The sequence below is a fragment of the Pteropus alecto genome, unplaced genomic scaffold (assembly GCF_000325575.1).
Source record: "Pteropus alecto unplaced genomic scaffold, ASM32557v1 scaffold78, whole genome shotgun sequence".
NCBI lineage: Eukaryota > Metazoa > Chordata > Mammalia > Chiroptera > Pteropodidae > Pteropus > Pteropus alecto.
In genome coordinates this window covers 14637539-14665519 of record NW_006443124.1, presented here as the reverse complement: position 1 = coordinate 14665519, position 27981 = coordinate 14637539, and the positions used below count along the sequence as shown (strand labels likewise).

Here is a 27981-nt window from a genome sequence, read left to right as displayed (position 1 = left end):
ATCGGTTACACACGTATGTATAGGTCCTCAGTTAAAAACCACCGTCATCAGTATTTTATTTACCCCTCACCTGGTAACATAGGTGTTGTCACACAGGTGAGGACACCAGTCAGAATAGCAGTGCCTGAGTCATTTATTTCGCCAGCTTCACCCTTCCGCCGCGGCGAGGCGGGGTCACAGCCGGCCCTGTCCCTGAGCTTTCCGACCACCAGAGGGCGCAATGTCCGCAGGCGGGGCGTGCCGGGTTACGTCATGCTGGTGTCATGCTCTGGGCAGCTGGCGGGATCCTCGGTCTTCGTTTGGGGCGCCTCTCGCGCCACCCAGGTTTGGTTTGAGCCCTTAGCTCATGTTCCAAATCCTCCAGCATTCCACAATACTTTGCCCGCCGCTTTCGCCCTTAGCCCCGGCAACAGCTGCATAACCACACGCGGCATTGACACCAAACCGCAGGACCGCGGCTTAGGAGAAAGTTTGTCCCTCGGCGCGATCCGGCACTCGGATTTCGTTGCTAGGCGCCGACGCCCGCTTCTTCACATTTGATTGGATTTCACTCAGGTGAGGCGGGGTTTTGCCGTGGCGCGCATGCGTGCACCAAAGGATGGAGGAGTCGGAACCCGAGCGGAAGGTGGGAGCGAGGTTGGAGTCTTTGCGGTTGGCGAACCGCATGAAGGCGGGGGAATCTGGGCATGACTTGTGTGTCTCTGCAGCGGGCTCGCACTGACGAGGCGACTGCTGTAGGAAGCCGCTCCGAGGCGGAGGATGAAGACGAGGACTACGTGCCCTACGTACCGTTGCGGCAGCGCCGACAGCTGCTGGTGAGGGCCCCGGATCGAGGAAGAAATGAGGGCGGTGATAGGGGATTTTCAGTGGGATGAGGGGTGACCCTGATCTGCGGGTTGAGGCATCAGTACACGGGAGCGTGGCTTCCAGGCACACGAGGGCCTGGCGGCCTGGTCTGAGAGGTAGGGCAGCTCGGCCCCTGGGGCACAGGACCCTCTTCCAAAAGCCAGAATCCTGACGCAGCCTCTGGGCCCAATGCCCCACTCTGTGTTGGGCTTGGCTCTGAGGGGCGCTGGTGGAACCTCAGCTCCAGAAGCTGCTGCAGCGCAGGCGCAAGGGAGCAGCAGAGGAGGAGCAGCAGGACAGCGGCAGTGAGCCCCGGGGAGATGAGGACGACATCCCGCTGGGCCCTCAGTCCAACGTGAGCCTCCTGGATCAGCACCAGCACCTCAAAGAGAAGGCGGAAGGTGGGCTCAGCAGCAGCAGGAGATTCAGCTCAGCACACCGTGCTTTGGTGTCACCGTGACATCGGCTGCTTGTTTTTCTCAGCCCGCAAGGAGTCTGCCAAGGAGAAGCAGTTGAAGGAAGAGGAGAAGATCCTGGAGAGTGTGGCGGAGGGCCGAGGTATATGGTTGTAGCCGGGGCAGGGAGGAGGTGGGCTGTGATCCCCGCCCCCCAGGCATGTTATATCTCAAGGAGCCTGGTCTCTGGGAAGCGAAAGCCAGCCCTGAGCCACACCTTTTTTCTCAGCCTTGATGTCAGTGAAGGAAATGGCCAAGGGAATCACATACGACGATCCAATCAAAACCAGGTACTTTTTTCCAGTGTGCGGAAAGGCGGTCACCCTTAACTTGGGATGGGATGTGACTCAGACTGGCAGAGACACCCCAAAGCCAGCTATGCCCAGGGACTCTTTTGACTCTGGTTACTCACTCACAGTTGGACACCACCCTGTTATGTCCTGAACATGTCCGAAGAGCGGCATGAGCGGGTACGGAAGAAGTACCACATCCTGGTGGAAGGAGATGGTATCCCGCCACCCATCAAAAGCTTCAAGGAAATGAAATTTCCTGCAGGTACCTGGGATCTGGGAGAGGTACCACATTTTGTCAGTCAAACATCTGCGAAGTTGTGTCTGGGCTCAGCAGCTGCAGCAAGCCAGTGGGGATGGAGGGATTGAGGAAAGTTTTCTTTGGACTCCTTTTTCAGGTGTCCCAGCTGTATGTATTCACTGTTTCTGTCATTAGAGACATTTAGTGGATAAGTGATGTTGCCCTTAGACAGGCCTAGGTGCCTCCATGTAGCCTAGGGGCCTTGAGCAAGTCTCTCTGTCTCCTTCTGGGCCTTAGTTTCATCATCTGTAACTTGGGGAGGATGGTGCCAATTTTATAGGCTGTGGGGCCTGATAAAGTACCTGTGAGACACAAGGATGACGCCAGGGTTGTTTTCCACAGCCATCCTGAGAGGCCTGAAGAAGAAAGGCATCCACCACCCAACACCAATTCAAATCCAGGGCATCCCTACCATGTAAGTATGGACCTGGGGGCCCTGAGGAGGGCAATGACGGCAGGAGCAGTCGCTAGATGTCCTTTGGGAGAAGCAGTCCCCATATTCTACTGAACCTGACTCTCATACCTGTCCTCTCCCAACAGTCTATCTGGCCGTGACATGATAGGCATTGCTTTCACGGGTTCAGGCAAAACGCTGGTGTTCACTTTGCCGGTTATCATGTTCTGCCTGGAACAGGAGAAGAGGTTACCTTTCTCTAAGCGCGAAGGGCCCTATGGACTCATTATCTGCCCCTCGGTAAGATAGGCTGGCCTGGTGGGCAGGGCACCAGTGAGACTGCCTTCTGGTACCAACCCCTGCCTCTGTACCTGCAGCGAGAGCTGGCCCGGCAAACTCACAGCATCCTGGAGTATTACTGTCGTTTGCTACAGGAAGACAGCTCGCCACTCCTGCGCTGCGCACTCTGCATTGGGGGCATGTCTGTCAAAGAGCAGATGGAGACCATCCGGCAGTGAGCATAGGCACCCCCTCCCTTGGGCCTCCCTCAAAGCCCCTAGATAAGCTGCAGGACCCTTTGTTTTAGCTACTTCGCAGTTCCTTGCAGAAGCTTCCTGTAGGCCCAGCCCTTGAAGATCCTGAGTCTAATGGGGAGATAGGTTGGGGTAGGACAGAGAGAGGAATGTGGTAAGGGACTGTAGGGGCACAGCAGATGGAATGGGGGCATTTGGGAGGTCGGGGTTAGGGCATTCCAGGCAGAAGGCACAGAGATGGGGGACCCAGGGTGTCCACGAAGGCCAGGGTAGTTCAGTGTGTAGTCCAGCAAAGAGGCTGAGGCACTGGGGCAGGGCTGGACCTGTGCCCTTGCCACACAGTGCTGTCCCCAGCAGATACCACTAGCCATCTGGGGTCACAGAGTAGCCTCAGCGCCTGTTTGATAGGCATTCTTAACCTCAGGGAAGATGCAGATGCGGAACAGTTGAATTCAGCGTACCAAGAAAGTGAGCCCATTAAGGCCTACAGAGGGAGCTAGGGAAGCACAGGAGGTTCAGGATAGCCCCCTCCTGGGGATGACAGGAGTGACCTGGAAGAAGGGAAAAGGGTTTGCCAGGCAGAGGTGACCCCATGGCTAGGGAGACCTCTCCATCATTGGTCAAGATGACTGTAGCTCTCTCCAGGAGAGATATGTGCTATACATAGGGCAAGGTGGTGGGCGCGATGAGGAGAGAGCACGTGAGGAGAATCAGGAAGGTGGCCAGAGGGTAGAACGAGGCACAGTGCCTTGTTGGGCTGAGCACGTGGCCCTGATCTCAAGGTCTCTCCTTGGTCCCTAGTGGTGTGCACATGATGGTTGCCACCCCTGGGCGCCTCATGGATCTGCTGCAAAAGAAGATGGTCAGCCTAGACATCTGTCGCTACCTGGCTCTGGACGAGGCTGACCGCATGATCGACATGGGCTTCGAGGGTGACATTCGCACCATCTTCTCTTACTTCAAGGTGCCCAACTGTGCCTGGCTAGGGCACTCCTGCCACCCTTTATCAACTGTGGAGGTCCCTGAGGGCCTGTGGTACCCACTCACTGTCCCAGCCTCCCCAGCTCCCACATGCTCTCAGCCCCAGCCCTCCTCTTCTACAGGGCCAACGGCAGACCCTACTCTTCAGTGCCACCATGCCTAAGAAGATACAGAACTTTGCCAAGAGTGCCCTGGTAAAGCCTGTCACCATCAACGTGGGGCGCGCCGGGGCCGCCAGCCTGGATGTCATCCAGGTAGGCAAGTCCCCCTGGTGAACAGTCTCAACCTGTGAGGGCTGGGTCTGGCAAGGCTCCCCTGCAGCTGATTGGAACACCAGGCTTTCATTCAAAGCCCTGGCCTTTAGCAGGAAACATTCTTAAGGTGCCCAGCTCTTGGTGGCAAAAGGCTGCTGGTCACCTCCCAGCCAGGATTAGGGGGTCTCACCTCTGTGGCAGGGCCATGACTGGTGAACCTGCTCTCAGAATCACCTGATCTGGTCCCTCTGATGGCAGGAGGTGGAATATGTAAAGGAGGAGGCCAAGATGGTGTACCTGCTCGAGTGCCTGCAAAAGACCCCGCCGCCCGTGAGTGCAGCCAAGCCGGCTAGCCCAGACCAGGGGAGAGGGCAGTAGTGGTGGCACACTGGGGAGTGCTGGGGCCATCCGGGCAGAGGCAGCCCCCATGACTAGATTTGGCCTTCCCTGACAGGTGCTCATCTTTGCAGAGAAGAAGGCAGATGTGGATGCCATCCACGAGTATCTGCTGCTCAAGGGGGTCGAGGCTGTGGCCATTCATGGTGGCAAAGGTCAGGGTAGCACATGTGTAGGCATAGATCCTGCCGCCATTGCAGCCCCTCACCTAACCCGTTTTCCTACCTGGCTGGCTTGTTACTACTCCCCAGACTCCTGCTGTCACTCTAACAGCTCCTGCCTGACCCTCCCCAGACCAGGAGGAACGGACCAAGGCCATCGAGGCATTCCGGGAGGGGAAGAAGGATGTCCTAGTGGCCACAGACGTAGCCTCCAAGGGCCTGGACTTCCCTGCCATCCAGCATGTCATCAATTACGACATGCCTGAGGAGATCGAGAACTATGGTAGGAGCTTGGGAGGAGCTTTGCGGATCAGGGTGCAGGCTAGGCCCCAGCCCTGGGCAGTGGGTCAGGGGCTGTTCTCTCTCTCTGCAGTGCACAGAATTGGCCGTACTGGGCGCTCAGGAAACACAGGCATTGCCACCACTTTCATCAACAAGGCCTGTGGTGAGTCTATTACCAGGGACACCTCAGCTGTCTCCTAGGTCCTCCAGGTCCTGGTCACAAGGCCTGGGGTTGGACCTAATGATCCCCACTGCCCCAACAGATGAGTCGGTGCTGATGGACCTCAAAGCCCTACTGTTGGAGGCCAAGCAGAAGGTGCCACCTGTGCTGCAAGTACTACATTGCGGGGACGAGTCCATGCTGGACATCGGAGGTGACTGTAGAGCAGGAGACACTAGTCCAGAGCGGGTCATGACAGAATACTGTAAAACAAGTCCACCCTGCACATCAGTGGACCGGGGAGGCCTGGGGCATGGAGTCTGGCCCTGTCACCATACTGACCCCTCTTCTCTTATGCCCCATGTCCCCAGGAGAACGCGGCTGTGCCTTCTGCGGGGGCCTGGGCCATCGGATCACCGACTGCCCCAAACTCGAGGCCATGCAAACCAAGCAGGTCAGCAACATTGGCCGCAAAGACTACCTGGCTCACAGCTCCATGGACTTCTAGCTGCCTGTTGTCCCTCCTCCTCTCCGAGAGACCTCAGTCCCTGGGTTCTGGTCGCCCCCCACACACCATTCCCTGGACAAGAAATCAGCATCCTCGGCCCAGCTGGCCTGGGCTGGGCCAGGCCGTGCCTGGCTGCCTGCTCCCTATACCCCCAGAATTACTATTTTTGCTCCCCTTTACCTCAGCTGCCATTAAAGCACAAGCCTCTGTGGTCTCCGTCCCAGACTTGCCTCTGCATTTCACTTTGTCTGCCCCCTGCCTTCCAGACCCTCACCCACTGACCTCCAGAGCCCTTCTGAGGTGGAGCCTGGGCGTCTCCACCACCTCAGTTATAGAAGGAACAGCCTAGCTGGGGCTCCCTTTGGGCCAGCTGAATTTGTGACTGAGAGGGACTACATTGGTATACCACATTGGGTCTCTGGCTGTCATAATCTCCCATCCCTGCCCCAGCCCCGCTCTTCTTATCAGTTGTGTGAAGCTCGGGGCTTTTCCCAGGGCCCCTTGGGAGGTGACTTCCTGCCTCACGCCCCCTGCCCACTTGGCAGTCTATGCAGGCCTTCAGTAGGGAACTCTTCACTCTATTTGCTGAGAAGCGGCAGGTACCACAAGACTGCCACTCAGGCCATAAGCACTCTGGCATGCTCTGTGCCCAGCTCTCTGCTGGGCAGCTCAGAGGTTGAGTGGCAGAGAGAGATCAGACTTAAACATAGGCAGCAGTCATGACAGTGTTGGCAAGTGGACCAGGATTTTAATATCTGGCAAGGGGTAGGCAGAGGACCAGCACTTATGGCGGCTTCTCTGTGCCCAGCATTTCATGTACTTATCCCAGGAGGACGACAGTTGCTCAAGCCATGTTTGTCACTTGGTGTGTGGCCTTGGGCAAGTTACTTAATGTTTCTGAGCCTCAATTTCCTCATCATTGAAATGGCAGTAAGAATGCAGAGGGCTTGGTATGTGGGGCTGGAGCTTGGGGCTGCCCGGCCACAATGGACACAACGCTGGGTGCAGGAGGCCCTTGGAAAAGATTTCTGCCCAAGAAACGACACACCCCATATATGACCCCCAAACTATATTCCTCAGCCTGTTTACACAATCCTTCTCAGGGGTGGCATTGAATGAATGACATGAGGCTGTCCCTTGAATTAGATCCACACACACAGCCCCAATGCCTCCAGCAAGGCAAGGCACAAAAAAACAGGTTCCCAACAAGAAGCAAAGCTTAAAAAAGAGCATGTGAACTCTCCAGGGACCCAGTGGGGGCATTCCCCCTGCACTCAACGTGGCCAGGGCTGCACAGTGAGGACTAGGGCACACTGCTGGGGTCTTTGTTCTCTCAGACAGCATGAGTGGTCAGGGGAGGCCTCCCAGAGAAAAAGGACTGCACCCACAGGAGCACAATGGTGAGGGGGGCTCTGGAGGGGCTGGGCTGGGGAGAGGTGAGCCCAGGACAAGACACCTTGACTGCTGGGCTGAGGAGCCCAGGCTGGACCCTAGGGCAGTGGGGAGCCAGGAGACATTTAAAAAGGGGAGAGAGAGGTGGGTCCAGGTAGGGCGGTGGTTCAAAGGAGAGAGATGCAGGCTGGCAGTGGATGGAGTCGGTGAAGATAGAGAGAGTGAATATTAGAAATATTACGAGATAAAGACCAGGCAACTCGCCAGGGTTCTGAATGGGAAAGCAAGGAGTTTGCAGGCCTTGCTAGAGAAGGTCCTGGGGAAGGGTCAGAGGAGGCCCCAGGGTGCACAACTGGCCCCTGAAGGGAACAGAGGAGGAGTCAGAGCCTACTACTAGGGAGCCAGCCTGGGGGTCAGACACTCACATCCAGCTGACTCAGGCACAGGCATGGGTCGTTTGTCCTCAGGTGGTCCGAGGCCCCTGCCAGGCACTTTGACCAGCAGGATCCCTGAGGAAGAAATATCTGATGCCCCCGCCCCTATTCTAACTCCTTCACTGAAGACGGGGCACCCCTCCCCCAGCCATGCAGCTGCCTCTCTGGACAGAGGGAGGGGAAGTGGCCAGAAGGGGAAGTGTGAGTTCCCCTCAGCCTGTCACCAGTCTCCTCAGGCCCTCAGAGTGGTGGCCCTGGGGCCCACTGCAGCCATGGAACCTCTGGAGACCCCCGTCAAGGATGGCATTCTCTACCAGCAGCACGTCAAGTTCGGCAAGGTGGGGACCTGCTGCCAGGCAGCTGCCTAAGACGATCGGTGGGCCTACGTCCCAGCCTCAGATAGCCCACCCGGACCTGGGAGAATGGGGATGGGATTGGTAGTGGGGGATCCAACCCAGGTGGGAGGGTGAGACAGAGCCTTGTCCTCAGCCTGAGAGGGTGGGCTGAAAACCTGAGTGGGCCTTGGCGAGACCCTGCCCCATTTACAGATGGAGGAGCCAAGAGACAGGAGGGTCTAAGAACCCACACCTTGGGGCAGGGCAAATGTGGGAGGCTGGCTGATCCAACAGCCTTCTACCTTCCAAAGGGCTGGGGGCTGAACCGGAGGAGCCCCCAGAGGAGGAGCCCCACCCTGCAGAAGAAGGCTCGGCTCCTCCCAGCCTGTCATGGGACATATTGTGGGGTTCACCTCTCCTCAGGCAGCAGGCCCTACACCCCCCGCAGCTCAGCTGCAGCTGCTGCCCAGGCAGATAAACGGTCTGTTTCCTTTGCTTGACACTATTTGCATGTTTCCTTCCTTGCCATCATGAAAGTGAGGTCTCCCTCCCACCCTTCCTTGTCCCGTGGCCCAAGTGACTTTTTTGGGGAGGGGGAGGGGCACCAGCATAACAGCAGAGTCAGGTGGACTGTTCCAGTCTCTAGATACTTTACATACATAATCCAGTAGAAGCCTCAACCTCTCCTTTTCATGGCCTTTTGTGAGACAAAGACACTAGTGTTTATGGGGGTACCAATTAGGAAAGCATGAGGGCAGATTTGAACCCAGGGCTGACTGACCCTAAGCATAGACTCTTTCACCTGTGGGGCCACCCGGCTGTGGCAAGGCCTCCTTCTCTGAGGCCCTGAGGACCCAGGAGAGGCAGAGGCCAGCCTGAGTGGCCAGGAGCATTTGCTGAGCAGCTTGTCCTGAGCTGAGTTGCAGGGAAGGTCTTCACCTCAGTCTTCATCTTCCCCAGAAATCCTGGCGGAAGGTGTGGGGTCTGCTGTATGCAGGAGGCCCATCAGGTGTGGCACGGCTGGAGAGCTGGGAGGTCCGGGATGGTGGCCTAGGACCAGCGAGTGACAGGTCTGCAGGTCCTGGCCGGCGGGGTGAGCGTCGGGTCATCCGCCTGGCTGACTGTGTGTCTGTGCTGCCGGCTGATGGTGAGAGCTGCCCCAGGGACACTGGCGCCTTCCTGCTCACCACCACGGAGCGAAGCCACCTGTTGGCTGCACAGCATCGCCAGGCATGGATGGGCTCCATCTGCCAGTTGGCCTTCCCGGTGAGCACAGGGTGGGAGGGCAGGGCCTCTAGGGGCTGGCCCAAGGGGACTGTTTCACTGCCACCTTATTAATTCCATGCTCATTCACATCCTGTCACTAAGCAAATACCTGCCAAGTAAGAACCTACAAGCCTGGGAAATAGCCCAGAAGCCACAGAACAAATCTCAGATGGCCATACATGCTATGGAGAAAATGAAAGGCTGGGGTGGGACCAGGAGTGGACCAGGGGACGTTAGGCAGGATGGCCCAGGAGGGCCTCTCAGGAAGGGACAGCCAGCTTTAGTCTTCAAGGACAACCCACCAGTCAAACATCTGGAGACAGTATCCCAGATACTGAGGTCTGAGGAATGTACTGAACAGAAGGAACAGTATAGGCAAAGGCCCTGAGGCGGGGGGAAGGTTGGTGTGTTCAAGAGACAGAGAGCAGGCAGTGTGGCTGGAGGGCAAGGAGTGGGAGAGTCCAGGATGGGGAGAGTTCAGGGAGAGCCAGCTGAAACCGCCTTGGGCCACATGTGGAGTTTGGGGTTTTATTCTGAGTGAGAGGAGAAGCTTTCAGGGAGTTGAGTCAGAGACAGAGAGTTTTAAGCTTCATGGGGTCTGTGATGGACCAAAAAGAAATGGGTCTGGTTCCTCAAAGCATGAAACACAGAGTTACTATATGACCCAGCAATTCCCAAGAGAATTGAAACAGATATTCAAACAAAACTTGTATGAGAATATTCAGAGCAACAGTATTCCCGGTAGCCTAAAGGTACAAACAACCCAATATCCGTCAGTTAATAATGGATAAACCAAATGTAATCTGTTTATACGATGGAATATTACTTGACTACAAAAAGGAATGTAGCACTGACACATGCTACACTGTGATGAACCTCGAAAACATTATGCTAAGTGAAGAAGCCAGACACAAAATGCCACCTGTAGTCTCCATAGTGACAGGGAGCGGGCTGGTGTCCCCCAGGGGGAGCAGGGAGTGGGGCCTGAGTACGGTTTTGATGCGGAGTGATGAAAAGTTCTGGAAGTAGATAAAGGTGAAGGTTGCACAGCCTTGTGACTTTGAATATACTTTAAAATGGTTAAAACTGTAAAATTTGTTATTGTGTATTTAAATGTTTTTAATTTAAAATTGTTTTAATTTTAAAAATTAAAAAGAAAAAAGAAAAGGAAATGAACAGAAGCAAGGAGATCAGTGAGGAACCCCTTGCATTTGCCCCTGGCTGTGCTACCCTGGACCAAAGTGGTCTTGGTGGAGGTGCTGAGTGTCAGAGCCCCAAAGATGAGAGGGGATGAGGAGGGGTGATGTGGAGCCAGAGGCCTGGGGCAAGAGTGAGTGGCCAGTTTACTCGTCCTAACCCTGAAGTTTCTACCCCTTCACTGCTCTAAGCTATGGGGGACACATGGGTCGACCTGGTCCCTGGCCTAGTACTAGGGCAAGGTGGCCATCCTATTATGTGCCTCTGCTTTGTGGCTCTCAGCACGCTCCAGGGGAAGCAGGGGGTATTGTAGAGGGGATACAGGCTCAGAGGGGTGCCCAGGGTCATGCAGTATTGTCAGACGCAAAGCTGGGACTGGTGCACTTGCTTGTCACAGCATCTTTTTTTTGAAAAAGATGCAGGAAGGAAGTGGAGATGACTCTAACCTCTGACCTTGGCCCATTCCTCAGGGTACAGGGGAGAGCTCCTCCGGACCAGGGGAGGCGGAAGCTCCCAAGCGGGGCCTGGTTCCCATGGAGGAGAATTCCATCTACTCCTCCTGGCAGGAAGGTGAGTCAGAGGGGTGCAGGGGCAGCCTCAGTGCCACCACATCCGGGACTGTGACCTCTGGAAGACCCATGATGGCTGTGCCCTCTGCCTGCAGTGGGGGAGTTTCCAGTGGTGGCACAGAGGACCGAGGCTGCGGCCCGCTGCCAGCTGAAGGGGCCCTATGTCCTGCTGCTGGGCCAAGATGCCATCAAGCTAAGCGAGCCTGCCAGCTCACAGGCCCTCTACACCTGGCCTTACCACTTCCTGCGCAAGTTCGGCTCTGACAAGGTGAGGTGCTGGGCTGGCAGGGAGTGGGGGTAGCAGGTGGCCTCTTGACTGCTGACCCACCCATGTCACCTGTGCCCAGGGTGTGTTCTCCTTCGAAGCCGGCCGCCGCTGTGACTCAGGCGAGGGCCTCTTTGCCTTCAGCAGCCCCCGAGCCCGAGACCTGTGTGGGATCGTGGCTGCTGCCATTGCCCGCCAGCGGGAGCGGCTGCCTGAACTGGTGGGGCCCCGACCCTGCCCCCTTCCACGGGCCACCTCCCTGCCCACCTTGGACCCTCCTGGGGAGCTTTGGGAGGTACCCCCAGGGCCCGAGCCACCCAGCTCCCAGAGGGCGCACCTGGCGGAGGCTGGGCCGCAGAGCCTGCCCCCTCTGCCCACCGAGTCCGGGCTGTACGCAGCTGTGTGCAAGCGGGCCAGTGTGCCCCCAGGCACCGCCGAGCACCTCTACGAGAACCTGTGTGCGTTGGAGGCTGGCCATGCACCGCCCGACCTCAGGATCCCTGCGCAGGAGGGCCCCAGCAGCCGTAGCCCCCCAGCCAGCCCCATCTACCACAACAGCGAGGACCTGGGCTGGCCCAGCCCGGCCCATGACACCAGCCTGGAGGCCCAGTACCGACGGCTGCTGGAGCTGGAGCTGGGCGACAACGATGAAGAGTCCGGGGGCTCCATCCGCCCTGGGACTCATACGGGCTTCAAGGCCAAGCTGGTGACACTTCTGAGCCGTGAGCGGAAGAAGGGCCCAGCCCCCTGCGATAGGCCCTGAGCACCTGGTGTGCCTTAGCATGGGACAAGAGGGCAGGCAAACAATGGACATCTGGGGACACACCCCTGCATCCACTCTGGCCTTCCGGGACACAGCAGGTGGCCTGAGGAGGCCCCCTCAGGAGACTTGCTGGCCCCCTAGTGTGTAGTGTATAGGTCTGCTGAGAATAAAGCCTCCAGCTCTCTTCTTGGTCCTGCCTTGTGGCCCACAGCCCGCACCTCCTCACTTCAGCTCCTGATAGTGCACTTGGGGTTCGCACAGGCACACAGACCCTTCTGCACATGTGTTGGAACAAACAGCAATGCCCTCTGCTGAGTTCTAGGGACATGGATGACCTGGACCTGATCTCTACTACCAGTGGGCTCAAATCCACTCCAGCACGCAGGCAAGATAATAAGACTCCATGTGCAGCAGAAATGAGTCGGACAGTCAGGCAGAGGAAGAGTGAGGCTCATTTGTGGGAAGGGCGCCCTCTGGAAGGATGGAGAGTGAAGGGCAGGCAGAGCTACACTGGGCAGGCAGGGAGCCCCAGAGCTGTCCGGGCCAAGGGTGGTCATGGTAGTCCAGAGCCCAAGGGAAGAGTGTGTACACAGAGGCTCCAAAGGCCTGATGTGGAGTTGGCGGCTGAGTGTGAGATGCCTGACGGTCCTGCAATGAGCTTGAAAAGACAATCAGACCAGGGAAGGAGCAGTGCAGAGGCTGAATTTGGGCCCCAAACTACAGACTGGGGAGCCTGAGCTAGGGAGGAGGTGGGGGGAGGGGCAGGTGGAAGAAACTTCAAAGACTTGTGCACCCAAAACCCCTGCTCTCTGCTGAGACGAATAGCTGTGCAGATGCTCTGGGGAACCCTTGGTGTCAGGTTCCTCAGCTATCAAGGCTAAAGATCAAATTACACACCGGGCATGCATTCATTCAATTTCTACTGCGTGTTTTACCACCTGCCTTGGAGACATGGCCAGATTCAAGGAGCCTAAGTCCCACAGGGAGATAAGCAAGTCTCATGAAGACTTTAATGCTTGCCTTACTGTCCTCCCCTCATGCTACTCCTCTCACTATCCCTGGTGCCTCCATGTACACAAGCATCACACCTATGAGGACCTAACCTACTGGCTCCTTGGCGACAACTCTGCCTCAGCTGCCCACACCCTTGGCACATCCTGGACCTCATCTTCATGACAGTGACACTCTATTGCCGCTTCACAGTGACACAATTTTATTTCCAAGCATCTGCCTCTGGCCCCCTCCTCCTCTCCTTCCAGCCTCCTTCCTCTAGCATAGCACATATGGTGCCTCCCCAGCTGCCAGGAACTACACTGACCTTTTTCTCACTGTCTGCACAGCTGCTGTCCACGGTTCCGTCCTTGTCTCACTTAGATTCTGCACTCCACCAATGCAGTCACCCCCCACACACTCCTTTCTCTTTCTATCTTATTTGTCCAGCAGAGCCCCTGCTTTGGGCAGACCCAGCCCTCCTCTGTGCCTGGCAGCTGCCCATGGCCAGAGAAATTCACGTAACCGGGCTGATCGCGTTCTTTTTACTAGTACCATCTCAAACCTCACACAGGCAGGCTCTCCATGCTGCCCAGAGATCTTGCATCTCAGAGTCACTGCTTTTCTCCTCCCCAAGACCTTCATACCTTCTCCGCTCCATCCCTGCCCATCCTCACCTTGCAGAGATCCCGTCAAATAGTGACCCTCAGTGAACAACCTCCACCTCCCTCCACCTCACCTGCAAGCACTCCTGTATCTCCTTCCTGACCTACATCGGAAGTAGTGTCTATTTCCCAGACATTCGTACTGACCCCAGCTTCTCTCGCCTCCTCACAGCTAGCTTGGCAAACGGAGCTGTCCCCTCTCTCCCCGACCCATTAATTCCATTGTTACATCATTTCCAGCCACATCAACAAATTCTGTAAAGTCACATCTTTATTTTATTTTTCTTACTGTTATTATTTATGCCTACAGTACTACAGTACCATCTAAGTACTAACCAGGCCCGACCCTGCTTAGCTTCTGAGATCAGACATCGGGCTTATTCAGGGTGGCATGGCCGTAAACCATGGACCGTGGTTCCACTGGGACGCGAACCCAGGACCTTCTGCATATAAAGCAGACATGCTAACTGCTACACTATGGAACCATGTTCATAAGTCACATCTTTAAAAGAAACCTTCCCTTGACCTCAAATTCTCCTTCAGCACCTTCCCACTTCTCTGTTCCTCTTCACATAGAAAGTCCTCAAAAGAGCCATTGATTACTCTCATTTCCACTTTGTCACCTTCCATTCTCCCTTCACTAATTCCAGTCTCCCAGTTGTACTCACTATGCCATTCCATTGCTCTTATGGAGATCAGCAACCTCCCTGTGCCCCAAAACAAAGCAACTCAGGTTCCCTCTGTGACCTGGACTCTTCTGACTTCTCAGTAGCACACATCTCTCCTTGATATGACACACTGTCTTTCTTGGTTTCTCGCCTCTTCTGCCCGAGTTCCACTTGGGACTCTTGGCCTCAGACACAGTATGGTTCAACCCTGGCTGCACACGGAATCAACTGGGAGCCTTTAAAAACTGCCCATGCCTAGGCCCACACCCAGGGGCTGGGGCTTCAATCCAGCAGGGCCATTTCTTCAATTCCCCAGTGATTGCAGTGTGTGTCCAGGGTTGAGACCCATGGCCCTAAGTGAGCCAATCCTGTCTCCACGTCTCACAGACCAAAGGCACATCTTCAACTCAGACCTCTCCCACGGGCTCTGGATTTAAGAGTATGACAGTGTTAGGCTTTGGGGGTCTAAGATTCATCTCCAAATATCATGTGTGAAGGGGGGTTAAGGGGAGGCAGCTCTGCACAGTGCTGTCCCAGGGTGTCTGTGGCCACGGAGGGCGAGGCCTGGAAGGAGGTTAGAACCACAAGGAGGCAGATTTTGGCCCCACTTATGGATGCTCTTGATGGTAATGTCTTCCCATGTGCGATCAGGCTGCCCGCCATAGAACAAGGTGAAACCAGGAGGCTTCCAGTCAGGGTTGCTGCAGCAGGGACCCCTCCACCAGCTCAGCAAGTCCCAGTTCACATTGGAGGTTACTCAAAGAGTCAAGGACGTAGCCAGAACTGGGATCCAGAACTCTAGGTACCCAATAGGGTGTGCTTTCATTTATTATAAATCTAAGCCTTTTTGTTCATGGCAGTTGCTGTGAGGTTCCAAATAGCCTGGAAGAGTTTGGAAATTTCCAGGACTTTAGGGCAAGTGTTCTCATCCCCGGAGCCGCAGACCAGTACTGGTCCGTGGCCTGTTAGGAACCAGGCCACACAACCGAAAGTGAGCGGCTGGCAAGTGAGCGAAGCTTCATCTGTATTACGACCGCTTCCCAGAGCTAGCATCACCGCCTCAGCTCCCCATCAGACCATCAGGCATTAGAGTCTCATAGGAGCTCAGGTCCCTGGTGCCAAAAAAGCTGGGTGGGAACAGATGCTTTAGGGGATTTGCCCTGGAGCTACAGTCGTCCTGGCCACCAGGAGGCACTGTGTCCTAGCTTGGGGCCTGTTCTTATGCAGGGGCTGCCTATGCAGGGAGCTCTCAGGGCTCCATCTAGGCCTGAGCCTTGCGCAGACCCAAGAAACCAGACCCTGGGGTCCTCTAGGCTGGAGGACTGCCAGGACCCCAGCCTACCCCTTCTTCCTTTGCTCATTTGCCGTTCACTCTCTCAGTCTTTCCTTCATTCCCACTGGGAAAATGGTGGACGAGACATACAAGCCCCTGATCTCATGGGACTAACATTCTAATGGGAACAAAGGATAATAAAGAAACAAAATCTTAATATGATGTTGATGGTAATAAGTGTCATGGGAAAAATAAAGCAGGATAAAGGATGCCAGTGAGGTGTCAGGGGGCTGCTGTTTTAAAAAGCATGATCAGTGAAGGCCCCTCAGAGGCAACATCTGAGCAGAGACCTGAACAAAGTGAGAGAGCCTGTTGTTTACATATCTGGGGAACACTGTTTCAAGCAGGAGCCTCAAGTGCAAAGACCCTGAGGCAAGAATATGCTCACCGTGTTGGAGGAACAGTGAGGAGGCCAGAGTGGCTGGAGTGGAGCGAGAGAAGAGAGTGGTGAAAGGTAGAACCAGTTTATTAGTGTCATATGCATCTTAAGGACTTTAGTTTTATTTTAGGTGCAGCATGAGCCTACCAGAATGCTAAAAGCTGAGGGTGATGTGGTATAATGATTTCTGCTTTAAAAAATGTCACTTTGGCTGCCGTGTGGAAAAGATTCTTGACTGTTAAGGTGTCCTGGCACAAGACGAGTGGCAGCAACAATGGTGGCAGTAGTGGCCAGATGTGGAATATATTCCACAGGTGGAATTTTCAGAATCTGGACTATGACAGAGAAGAGAAAAAAAAGAAAACTTCATAGTTTTTACTGGACTAGGCAGATAAATGGTGGTGCCATTTACTAAGGTGAGGAAGGAGTTAAGGAGGTGGGAAAACCACAGGTTTAAATTGGGGCATGATTATTTGAGATATGACATCCAAGTAGGGGTTGGACAAGTGGTTGTATATTCAAGTCTTGAGTTCTTGTGTTGGGGATCAGAGCTGGACATATAACTTGGAAGTCCATGGATATAGATAGGTGTTATTGAAAGCCACAGGATAAAGAAAGAGAGAAAGAGAAAGAAAAAAAAAAGAAAGGAAGGAAGGAAGGAAGGAAGGAAGGAAGGAAGGAAGGAAGGAAGGAAGGAAGGAAGGAAGAAAAGAGAGCAAGCCAGCCAGCCACAGAACAAGGTGGGGTCTCAAAGTGAGTGTACAGCTGAAAAAGGGCCAAGTTAGAAGGCAGATGAGGAGTCTCCCAAGGAGGAGTTTAAGGAGCAACGGTGGTGCAAGAGGAGGCATGAGGCCGGGAATGAGGGAGTGTGACTGGACCAGTGCTGTTCCTAGGTAGAGTCAGAGGAAAGCTGAGAAAGCACCATTGATGTGATAACTCAGAGGTCACTGAGACCTGATAAGAGGGAATTAATCAAGAAGACCGGAGGCGTGGGGTGGGGGGCGGGGGGCAAGTGCCTGACTGGAGTGGGTTCAAGAGAGAACCGGGAGGAAAGCAAATCGAGACAGGGCGACAGACAACTCCTTTGAGGAATTTCATTCTCAAGGGGAGTAGAAAAAAAGAGCCATAACTGGAGAGGGAGGTGGGGTCGAGAGGATTTCTTTAAACAGGAGACTCTTACAGCAGTTCGTGTAGTGAGGGGAATGATGCAGAAGAGGGGGGAATGTGTTGATGGCAGAAGGGGGCGAAGAGAAGCGGCCATGTCTTAGCAGCTAACCCGTTCACTCAGCCGCATACTCCCGTCCCTGCTCAATTTCCCCCTCTGCGTGCGCTAGACGTCCGGGCTGAGCAGGAGTGGGGAGCAAAGTGGGGACTCTGACACTCCAACTGGAACGGAGTACGAGGACAGAGCACATCTCAACTGTGGGGTCGACGCTGAGCTGTGGTCGCAGGGCAGCGGCTGCTGACTGCCGAGGTCAGTGGGTGGGAACGAGTGGGTGGGAAGTTCAGGCTCGAGGCCCAGCCAAGGGCCCCCTCCACTTCCGTCCTCTCCTGCCCTTATTTTCTGCCTTCCATGAGTCAGTGTTCTGCAAACCTAGCTTCGAGTTCCCCTGCCCCCTCTACCCCGCCTCGATGTGTGGCCCCCACCAACTCCCTCCGATTTAGAAATTCTGGAGCCGCTGATGGCTGAGCCTTACGCCAAACAATGCCTGTCTTCACAGAGGCCCAGTGAAGCGGGTACTATTGTTCCATTTCTCCGAGGAGGAAATTTAGGTTCAGAGACAATTGTTTCCGAAGGCTGTTTTCTTTTCTCTTGGAGGGAGGGAAAAGCAAAGAGCTGTGCGAACGGCGTTGCTAAGCCACACTCCGCCCATACCCCGCCCAGGTCCCATCCAGACACCGCCCAGGCTCTGCTTCACAGAGGGGACCCCCGGGAGGGCCGTGCTTTCCAGCTCAAAGCGCGATGGAACTTCGTGATTGGGCGGGCCGGAAGGATTGGGTGGGGCTCCCACCGGTGGAGAGGCCGCTAGTGGGCGTGGCCTTGACGGGCCGTGGCCTTGGGCACCGCCCCTTTCCGCAGGCTCAAAGCGGATGGCTGCCGCGGAGGCGGAGTGAGAGTACGGCGGCCGATCTCAACGCGGTTCTTTGGAGTCCGCCGCGAGCAGCGCCCCGGCGGGGCCGAGCAGGTACTAGCGACCGTGTGTGGGGGGTCTCGGTTGGGCCAGCTGGGGGGCAGGGAGCTGCTGGGGACCAAAGAGGGCATTAGGGGTCTTGGCCAGCGCTGAGCTTCCTCTCGCGGGCCGGGGCCCCTGCCCCTGACCCCGCCTCCGCCTCCGCCTCCTTGCGGTGAAGCCGGCTGCCGCGAGGCCGATTGGCGCCTGAGCTGCTTCCTGCCCCCGGGATTTAACCAATACAGGGGGCCCCGGCGGGGGTGGACCAGAGGGAAACTGAGTCACGTCTAGTTGGTAGCAGTCCTGTGAGGGAGGCACTACCCAGATTCGAATCCCCTTCCTGGCCACTCCTTGGGGACCCAACCCCCACCGATCTCTGTAGGGGCCGCACCCCTGTCCAGTCCCCACCAACGTCCAGGGGTCCTGCCCTGGCTTCCGGCAGCCTCGATCCGTACCCGAATGGCTAGAACACGCTCCAGCAGCCTCTCTCCCCTCCCCCTCGAGTCCCGAGCCCCTGGGTGCTTCCTCCACTGGCTCGCTGCACAGTGTCAGCTTACACGCCTTATATAGTCCGAGCAGGCTCCAGCCGCGGCCTGCCTGCTGGGATCTGGGGGCGGGGGAGACAAGCGACGGCCCCTGACCCACCCCGCTGCTGGAGCCTGAAGACTGGCTTGTGGGGTGGCCGTGTCACATTAAGTCTGCCTTCTCCTGGATGAAAAGAACTTCAAGCCTGGATACGGGCTCCCCTCACCTTCCCAGTCTCTGGAAGAGGGGGGTTGCCCCTGTCTTTTCCAAAGTGAGATCTGCCAACCAACAGCCCAGCCAAACCTGACAAGGTACCTGCCTACCTGTGACCTGGGAGTGCTCAGCATCTGCCCCTTGCCTGCCTGGCACCAGTCCCAGCCCAGTGTACCAAGCTGTGCACCCACCATACCAGCCATTCACCCTTCTCTCCTTTCATGAGCAGGCACCATGGATTCCTTCAAGGTGGTGCTAGAGGGGCCAGCACCTTGGGGCTTTCGGCTACAGGGAGGCAAGGACTTCAATGTGCCCCTCTCCATCTCCCGGGTAAGCCTAGGTTGGGGGAGGGGCTCCTCCAGGAGTCTGTGGGTGCTCCGGCCTGGGGGGTGGTGAGTCTGAGCAGGAGTGAGCCAAGGCCAATAGGCCAGGAGGTACCCAGATCCAGAGGTGTGAGGGACACCTGCCTCAAGGACTCTCAATTAGGATACTGGGAGAGGAGTTCCAACACTTCTCTAGCGCTGCTTTGTAACTGGTGCCATTCCACAAAGCTCCTGGAACCACCTCTGAGGTCCTGGGGCTGAACTTTCTGCAGGAGGGGCACCAAGGTCTCTAGGAAGTGTCTAAGCTGTGTGTGGGAGCAGTACTTGGGGCCCAGCCCCAAACAGGGCACTTTGACTGTAGGATCTCACTTCAACGTCATCGCCACCTGGGATATAGCCATTATCCTTTTTTCCAGATGAGGGACCTCAGGGCTGAGAGGTGGGAAGGGCTCATTCCCAGATTCCATGGTCAAGCTAGGATTAGAATTCAGGCACTGGGATGGTTGCAGTTTTGGGGAGTAGAACTTGGGTGGGGGTTTCCCCAGCCTATGTGAGGACCTCCATCCCCATCCACTGGTCACATTCAGAGTGCAGTGGCCTTTGACCCCAAGGGGGTGTGGAATGAGGTCTAAGGCTCTGACTTCAGTTCTGAGAGCCTGCCATCGTGGGGGCGGAGCTGGGGGCTGGCTCCTCTCTGTGGCAGGGGGATTGCCTTATAAGCCCAAAAATGCAGCCCCACACTGAGATTGCCAACTGGTGGCTGGAGTCTGCAGAGCCAAAAAAGGCTGGCCTAGGGCTGAACCCCTGAACCCCATCAGTGGGTTCCTCACCTGGTGACCACCAGGCCATGGCTCCAGCTGTAGGGTAGCTGTGGGATACAGAGAACAAACTGCCTGCCCAGAGACAGTGAGACCGGCCTTTGGGCTAGTGTTTCTGACTGGTCTGGGGGCTAGGAGAAGGTGGGAACTTCCTGTCTGCACATCTGCCTGTCCAGAGAGGCCCACCCAGGTGCCTAGTGCGCAGGCAGCTGTTGGCAGGAAGCCCAGGGCTTCAAGCACAGCCACGAGGGGCCAGAAGGTTATCCAGGCACTGCCCAGCCTGAGGGGCCCCAAGGCGGAGTCTGTCTGTGGGAGTTGGGCTTGGTAGCCAGGGCAGGGAGGCGGTCACCGTTTTTCCCAGGGACTTTTCCAAGAGTTTCCCCTGGAAACTGCCCTGCCATCAGAATAGCTAAGGGCAGTGGTGCCCCCACCACACCCACCCACCCCTATATAGTCTTCAAGCCTTGCCAGCCCTGAACACCTACCCTATCTCCCCCTCCCTGGGAAAGTGCTGGCCAGTGTGACTGGGGAGCCATAGGTCTTGGCTGGCCTCTGAGCCTCCGTTTTTTTCTTTGGAGGGGATGGGCAACATCGTAGTAGCCTGGGGGATGGATTTTCGGATGTGGCCTCTTGGGGGCACTCTTGGTCCTCTGGTCAGCAGCCCCAGCATATGGGTGGGGCCACCATCTGAACACAGCCCTGGAGTTGGACCTGGGCCCTAGTGGGTGGGTGGATGGGGTGGTCTTTTATGAGCTGGGTGGGCCCTCTCCCTCTCCCCTGACCCTAGCATGGAGGGAGGAAGGAGGGGCTAGGTCTGGCTGTGGGCCCAGGCCTGGGAGATGAGGTAACGTCTGGGACTGGGGGGTTGGGCTGCTCAGTGGAGCCCTCAAGCTGACTCACCCCCCCACCCACCCCATGTAATGTCCACCCCCCTGGCTTTTTCCCCCTCGGTCCCTCAGGCCTCCTTGCTTCTCTCTCCAGCCACCCCCTCTTCCTGCCCTCCCATCTCCTGCTTTTCTCTCCACCCCTCTGACCACTCCTCTATCCCTCCTGTGCTTCCTGTCATCCTCACTCCCACTCCTGGGAAGAGAGTAGTCCCAACTCCCCACCCCCTCTCTGGAAGCCAGCTGCTCCTGCCCACCCCAAGACCCACCTCAGGCTCAGCGCCCCCTCCTCCCCTAGAAGCCACCCCTCTGGATAGGGAGTGGCTAAACCAGGTTTCCCTTCTACTGACTCACCATAACCTTGAGTAAGTCACTTCTTCTCAAGGGTGTCACTTCCTCATGCCCATTATAAGGAGTTAGATTGAACTAAAAATGAGATAAGGGATCCAGGCCCCAAATCCAGCCAGAGGGTCAAGGGGTCTTTCCAGGTAGACTGACCTCCAAGTTGGGCCCAAACCTTCAGCAGAGGTGGCCTGGTATAGTAGAGCCTTAGGGTCAGGCCCTACCTCTTGCTAGCTGGGCAGATTTCCCAGAATGTGTAAAATGGATATAACCCCAGACTAGTCCATAGGATTGTTGGAGGATTCTGTGTCAGTATGTGGCAATACTAGGTGCTTGATAAATGTGAGCCATATTCTTGCTATTTAGCAGGTGAAGAACAAGCCACCCAGTGCCCAGTGTCTTACCCTTCCAACCTCCCAAGCATGAAATAGAGCTGTCAATCCCATCTCTCTCTCCTTGCCCCAGTGCTGTCATCTGCCTCTGGTTCCTCCGCCTCCCCCTCACTGCTTCAACTCAGTCTGCACACAGGCCCACCTGAGGAGCCTCCTGGAGCTGTGAGCAGACTGCACCCCCTAAACCCAGCTGTTAAGTTCGAATCTTCCTTCCATCACTTCCCCACAGAAACCTGCTCAACTGTCAGGCCCTTTGTCAGAGGGCCAGGCATTGAACCGGAGTGCTGGAAGGGCCCAGTAGGGTTTGTCAGGGAAATGGCTATCAAGGACCTGGGAGATAACCCCGCCCCAGGCCTTCAGACTGCTAATGGCCCCTCCTAACCGCAAGGCCCAGTCCCAGTTCCTTCCCCAGCCTTCAGGCCTTCATAAATGGATTCTCTCACCCTCTGGGCAGCATGTCCCACTCCTGTCCCAAGGCCCACCACGTCCCAGAAATCATCCCTTAGGGTCTCCACTCACGCTAGTGGTGACCATTCCTTTCAACCTACTATTGCCCCTCATTTGCCACAGTAACCGGAGATCCCCAACCAGAGCCTAAAAGGTTGGGGAGAGGGTGATGTGGCAGATGAAGCCTTGGGGTGGCAGTCATTTACAGCCAAGTAGCCCCCAGCTGACACTGTGGGCCCCCTTTAAGCAGGCACTGTTCACTGGGAAGCTGGAGATGATGGGGCCTATTCCTGACTCTCAGGCTCCTGGCAGATCACGGCAGATGGCCCCAGGACAGTGAGCGCCCAGGGCTGTGGGGGAGGAACTTAACTACACATAAGTCAAAAGGGTATGTCTGGTGGGTGGAACACCCTGAGCAAGAGGCCAGCTGTTGTTGGAGCTGAGAAGCTTGGGGTTTAGCCTGAGGGTGGCTGCTTGTTGACGACATAGCAGTTTCTGGATTATGGGAAGGGTCATGGAGGTGACTAAATAAGCAGGATGCTTGTGAAACTCAGGTAAGCCCCACCCCTCCCAGATGGCTTTAGTACCTAGCAGCTGCCCAGAATATTGCTGAATAAAGAAGCCTCTGGGTCCTGGAGGTGGGGCAACTTAGGCATGTTGACTTCTGACCTCAGCTTGGTCTGTATCCTTGCGCCCCAGTGACCCTCCATCTCCCCACAGCTCACTCCTGGAGGCAAAGCTGCACAGGCTGGCCTAGCAGTGGGCGACTGGGTGCTGAGCATTGATGGTGAGAATGCAGGGGGCCTCACACACATCGAAGCCCAGAACAAGATCCGAGCCTGCGGAGAACGCCTCAGCCTGGGTCTCAGCAGGTATGTGGGCTCTGGTCCCCATTGATAGTGGAGGAATCCTCAGACTTGGCCTGCTGTCATTCTTTCCCCTTCTTTTCTAGGGCCCAGCTGGCTCAGAGCAAACCGCAGAAGGTAGGCAACAGCCCCCCTTCTCCCCCCACAGTGGGCGGGGTGGGATTGGACTGCCCTGTTGGGTACAACCTCAGTACCCCACATCCCTGGCTGGGAGTAGGGGGCCAAAGCTGGCACCAGGGAGAGTGTGGGGAACTGGGAGTTGAGTCGGAGGCTGCCGCACGGTCCAGGCACCATGCACGTCTGCACGTTTGTCCATGCTGCCTCCTGCGCTGTGAGCTGCACTGTGGGCTGCACTGTGGGCTGCGTTCATCACTCCCAAGTGGGCCCCTTGAAACCCGAGTCGCCCCCTCCCCCAAGCCTCATCCAGATGTGCAGAGGCGGGGCTGGAGCGCAGCTGTCCTCTCAGAGGCGCCAGCGGGGTGCCCCTCTCCTTCCCATTCCAACTCGAGCCCAGCTCCCCTCCCTCCCACCCGCTGCCCGGCTCTGTCTCCACCCAGGCCCTGGCCCCTGCCACGGACCCCCCGCGGTACACCTTTGCACCCAGCGCTTCCCTCAACAAGACAGCCCGGCCCTTCGGGGCACCCCCGCCCTCTGACAGCACCCTACAGCAGAATGGGTACGTCCTGCCTTCCCACCGCCCACGCCATCTGTTTGTCCGCCCGCTGCTGCTCTGTCTGCTCTGCACCAGAGTCCTGCCAGCACCGTGCGGCAGCGGCCCCTGGCGGCAGGGTCAGGGGCTGCAGGCGCAGGGCCCCTTCTAGGGTGTGGCTCCTGCCCAGGCACTGCCCTCTTGGGGGCTGGAGCCAGGCAGCAGTCCTCCTCCCGCGGCCCAGGGTTGGGGTGTGGTGTTGGGCCCATTGAGCCCCAGACACTCCGTGCAGCCTTGCCCTCAGCCACTCTGACCTCTTGCCATCTTCTTCCCCTGTGTCTGTCCCTTTGTTCCTTTATCTGTCCCATCTGTCTATTTTCTTCACAGGTGCAGACCCCTGACAAGTCAGTGAGCCCCCTCTGCCTGTCCCTCTCTTCCTTCCTGTTGGCACTCTGGGCAGTGGCCCCTCCCCACCTTGGCTTCCTCTCGCCCTGGTTGCCCTCCTCCCCTCTCACCTATCTACCCGTCTACCCATCCCCATCCACCCAGCTGGGTCCTGGCCTTGCGTTCCCTCCTCTCCCATCACCATAGCCCACATGGACCAATTCCAGGGAGGGGCCGCCCTGCTGCCCACCCCCAGCATGAGGTTCTGAGCCACACCCTCCCCACAGACAGCCGCTCCGACCGCTGGTCCCAGATGCCAGCAAGCAGCGGCTGATGGAGGACACGGAAGACTGGCGGCCACGGCCTGGGACAGGCCAGTCCCGTTCTTTCCGCATTCTCGCCCACCTCACAGGCACCGAGTTCAGTAAGTGGCAGACCAGGGCAGGGCAGACTCTCCTCCTGGCCCCCAGCCCAGGCCTGGGCTTAGCCGGAGCCCATTCGGCACCTTATAACCCTCTGCCAGGGCTCAGGGCTGGGGTAGCCTTATGTCTTCTCTTGGTCAATGCCTGCCTCTGCCCTCTCAGTGCAAGACCCGGATGAGGAGCACCTGAAGAAGTCAAGGTAAGAGGATGGACACCAGCCCCTTTTTTATCTCCTGCCTCTCTCATTCCAGCTACCATCCTGTGTGTGCTCCTGGGGTTCCCCAGCCAGGGCCCTCCATTCTCCTTTCCTTCCTTCCTTCCTTCCTTCCTCCCTCCCTTCCTCCCTTCCATCTCTCCTTCCTTTCACTTCCTCCTCCTTCTCTCTCTACTCCTCAGGGAAAAGTATGTCCTGGAGCTACAGAGCCCACGCTACACCCGCCTCCGGGACTGGCACCACCAGCGCTCTGCCCACGTGCTCAACGTGCAGTCGTAGCGCGGCGCTCGCCGGCGGCTGCCCTCTCTGCCTCCCTCTCTCTCTGTCCCTGCTGCCCAGAGCGCCCCCTGGTGCCTCTAGCTTCTGCCACCCTGACTCATCCCTTTCCTGCCCCTGGACTGAGCCTCCTGCGGGCCTGGCTCTGGCTGCCCGCCTGGCACAAAGCCTGGCTTCGTCTGCCACTGCCTTCCCTCTTTGCCCTCTGATACTGCTGTCTGCCAGGTCTGTGCTGGCTCAGGCATGGAAATAAACACTCTCAGCCTTGCTTTCTCTGTCTCTGTTTTCTGTCTTTGTGGGCTGGGTTTGTATTTTTGGTGTGGGCATGTTAGATGGTTCAGACCCAGTGTGGGCCCTGTCAGCAGGGGTCTCAGTGGGAGGGGGTACCTGGCAAAGAGGACCCTGCCATCAGAGCTGGATGTCAGGATGAGGGAGCCCCAAGAGCTGTCCCAGAAGCAAGAGCCCTGTGCCACCTTCCAGCCTTGTACAACAGACCACTGGAACCTGGTTAGGAGAAGCTGCCTTACCCATCCCCAGTGGGACCTGGAGTCCAGCCCAGCAGCTCTCATGCACCTAGGCATCTCCCACGGGGCCCAGCAGGACCAAGGTTGAGAGGTGGGGCCAGGTTAGGTGCCCCAGCTGTGCAGGGCCTTGAATGGCAGATCTTACAGCCAGGTGCCCAGGACAGAAGCCCCAGTCCCAGCCTCAGCTACACCCCAGGAACCCTGGCCTGGTGAGATAGTGGGCTTGGGCCTGGGGAGGGGTGGGTAGCCTCAGGGGCATGGGGGTGGCGGGTTCCTCCAAGCTGCCTTGGGCTCTACCCCCTGTCCTTTTGGGTCCCTGGGTACCCCCCTGGAGCCACTTTCCTTGGCCCTGGCAGGCCCTACCACCCCCAGCCCCACCAGCCGCCCACCCTGGGCCGTGGACCCTGCATTTGCCGAGCGCTATGCCCCAGACAAGACGAGCACAGTGATGACCCGGCACAGCCAGCCCGCCACACCCACGCCTCTGCAGAACCGCACCTCCATCGTGCAGGCGGCCGCTGGAGGGGGCCCAGGAGGGTGCGGTGGCAGCAATGGCAAGACTCCCGTGTGCCACCAGTGCCACAAGGTCATCCGGTGGGTGGTCCTGTTTCTTTACTACCCTGGCTGTTCCTGTCCTGATGCCTGATCCTCGTGTCTTTCCAACCTCTGCTCCCCCATCTGTCTCCCCACTCATCTCAGCTGCCACTACAGGAGGATAAGGATTCAGTTCCCAGTTGGAGTGGGGGTAGGGACCTGGCTGGATCCTCAGATTCTGAATCTTACACTCCTTCCGCCTTTAGCCTTTATCAGTGTTTTCCCCCAGTGAAATGGAGGAAGTACCAATGACGCATCAGAGCAGCACCTCTAGACTTGCTGCTCTTGGGCAAGGAAGGGCCTGCCCCTCTCAGCCCCTCTGTCTTTCTCTCCCCCGCTGCTTGCTCAGTCTCACTCTGCTAAGCCTCTGCTCTCAGAGGAGACAAGCCAGAGGCCTTTCCTTCTCTTCACTGCTCCCTGGGACCCAGCAGGGTCACACAGCCCCCAGAGTCAGTGTACCAGATTCTGAAGCCTTCCTAGTTCCCAGCCCCATCCCCGCTCTCAACTCCTTTCAGCTCTGAGGTGCTGCCGAGCACCCCCATTATCTGTGGGCCCTTCCCCAGGCCAGATGGAACAGGCAAGCAAGACAAGGTGGGCACCAGGTTTGGCTTAGGTGCTCCCTGGCCTTCAGGGCTCATGGGCCCACTGGACATCCTGCCCTCCGGGCTTCAGTTACTTGGGTTTATTTCATTAGGCCCAGGTCAGCAGCCCCACACCGTATAACTCTCCTCCTTGTCCCAACACTGCCCCATTTCCTCATATCCTGTCACAAAGCAATGCAGCTTCATTATCTTTGTTGTGTGACCTTGAGCAAGTCACCTCCCAAGCCTATTTTCTCCCCTCTTTGGGAAATGGGGAGGATGAACTTCCCCTTCCGGGCTTCAGAAGAGGTGTTCATTTGGGCTCAGCCAGGAGCCCCCACCTCATTTGTATACAGTCCTTCTCACTGCCCTTACCTCTGCCTCAGGGGCCGCTACCTGGTGGCGCTGGGCCACGCATACCACCCCGAGGAGTTTGTGTGCAGCCAGTGTGGGACGGTCCTGGAAGAGGGGGGCTTCTTTGAGGAGAAGGGTGCTATCTTCTGCCCCCCCTGCTATGACGTGCGCTACGCACCCAGCTGTGCCAAGTGCAAGAAGAAGATCACAGGCGTGAGTGGGGCTGTTGTGTGGGTGGGGAGGTGAAGCTGACCCTAGCAGCACCAAGGAGTGCGGTTGAAAAACTCCCGGGCCCAGGGCTCTCCCTGCGTGAGGCCGTGGGGTCCTTTGCAGCCTAATAAATGGACTGTTCTCTTGGCCTCAGTTTGCATTAGCCAGGATTCTCTTAGCCAGCAAGAATGTGTTAGCTCAAATAACTGGCAAGCACAGTGTGCCCTAACTTTAGGCGCAGCTGACTGTGGGTCCCCAAGTCATCAGGACTCTTTCTACCCCTCACCTCTGTTTTCATCTGTATTGGCTTCATTTTCAGCTTGCTTTTCCTTAGAAGGTGTCAAAGGCAAGCCACCGCCACTCCAGGTTATGTCTCCCCAGCTAAGCACCAGAGTGAACGAAAACTTCTCTTCTGGGCCAGTTGATGCATCAAGAGTCCCTTTGCTGCTGCTTATTGGCCTAACTAGTGTCACGTGCTAGCTCTGACCCAAGCCCTGTGACTCTGATTGGCCAGGCTTGAGTGACACTCCCCCAGAGACTGAGTAGGGCAGCCCCACCTGAACCACGGCCTAGAGTGAGGGTAGAGTGGTTTCCTGAATTAAAACTAGCACGATGTTCCCCAAAGAAGGAAAGTAAGTGCTGGTCAGGCCAAAACAAGAGATGGCTGCTGTGTCAGTGACATTGCATTCAGTTGCAATATCAGAAAACCCCACTACAGAGATTTAAGCAGAAGGGGTTATACTTCAATCACAAAGATTCCAGGTCTGTAACAACAGCTCAAGGGTACCTCTAGGCTTTTCCTGCCTTTTTGCTCCAAAATCCTTAGCACACAGGCCTTTGTTCCCAAGTTGATCTTGTCATGGTCGCCAGATAACTGCTTAAGCCCCAGGCCTTGTATTCTTGTTGCAGAAAGGAAGGAAGCAGAAGGGACAAATGGGATTATTTTTTTTTTTTTTTTTTTTTATGGAGGCACTT

The 27981-nt window shown here is 56.7% G+C and overlaps 3 protein-coding genes and 1 non-coding gene across 8 annotated transcripts in view; 3 read left to right on the top strand and 1 right to left on the bottom strand.

The window, feature by feature from the left end:
- The first annotated feature begins 268 nt into the window (after positions 1–268).
- DDX41 (DEAD-box helicase 41) lies at positions 269–5784 on the top strand. The gene is made up of 17 exons (XM_006923214.3): positions 269–625; positions 708–815; positions 1088–1247; positions 1330–1404; positions 1531–1591; positions 1720–1856; positions 2235–2307; positions 2433–2586; positions 2664–2800; positions 3621–3783; positions 3923–4054; positions 4313–4384; positions 4509–4605; positions 4745–4894; positions 4985–5056; positions 5157–5267; positions 5425–5784. Exons 1-17 carry the CDS (start codon positions 599–601, stop codon positions 5559–5561), a joined length of 1866 nt encoding a protein of 621 aa, XP_006923276.1. The 5' UTR covers positions 269–598; the 3' UTR covers positions 5562–5784.
- A 137-nt stretch (positions 5785–5921) lies between these two features.
- Positions 5922–11936, top strand: DOK3 (docking protein 3). Its single transcript, XM_006923213.3, has 5 exons — positions 5922–7725; positions 8683–8988; positions 10656–10755; positions 10850–11022; positions 11102–11936. Exons 1-5 carry the CDS (start codon positions 7402–7404, stop codon positions 11780–11782), a joined length of 1584 nt encoding a protein of 527 aa, XP_006923275.2. The 5' UTR covers positions 5922–7401; the 3' UTR covers positions 11783–11936.
- A 1913-nt stretch (positions 11937–13849) lies between these two features.
- On the bottom strand, positions 13850–13922 carry TRNAI-UAU. The gene has a single exon. It is a non-coding gene; the product is annotated as a tRNA-Ile (tRNA).
- Positions 13923–17874: 3952 nt separating this feature from the next.
- Positions 17875–27981, top strand: part of PDLIM7 (PDZ and LIM domain 7) — a 16063-nt gene continuing 5956 nt past the window's right edge. The window contains exons 1-11 of one of the 5 annotated variants that reach the window (XM_025040630.1): positions 17875–18003; positions 18559–18824; positions 18956–19056; positions 22653–22804; positions 22885–22915; positions 23835–23851; positions 24119–24255; positions 24416–24452; positions 25415–25476; positions 25624–25861; positions 26829–27009. In XM_025040630.1, coding sequence (XP_024896398.1) covers positions 18961–19056; positions 22653–22804; positions 22885–22915; positions 23835–23851; positions 24119–24255; positions 24416–24452; positions 25415–25476; positions 25624–25861; positions 26829–27009 — 951 coding nt within the window. In that variant the 5' untranslated portion in view covers positions 17875–18003; positions 18559–18824; positions 18956–18960. Of the gene's footprint in view, positions 18004–18558; positions 18825–18955; positions 19057–22652; positions 22805–22884; positions 22916–23355; positions 23475–23834; positions 23852–24118; positions 24256–24415; positions 24453–24649; positions 25013–25414; positions 25477–25623; positions 25862–26828; positions 27010–27981 lie in introns of those variants that run through there. The other 4 variants (XM_015598114.2, XM_015598115.2, XM_006923210.3 and 1 more) reach the window with 4 other exon arrangements.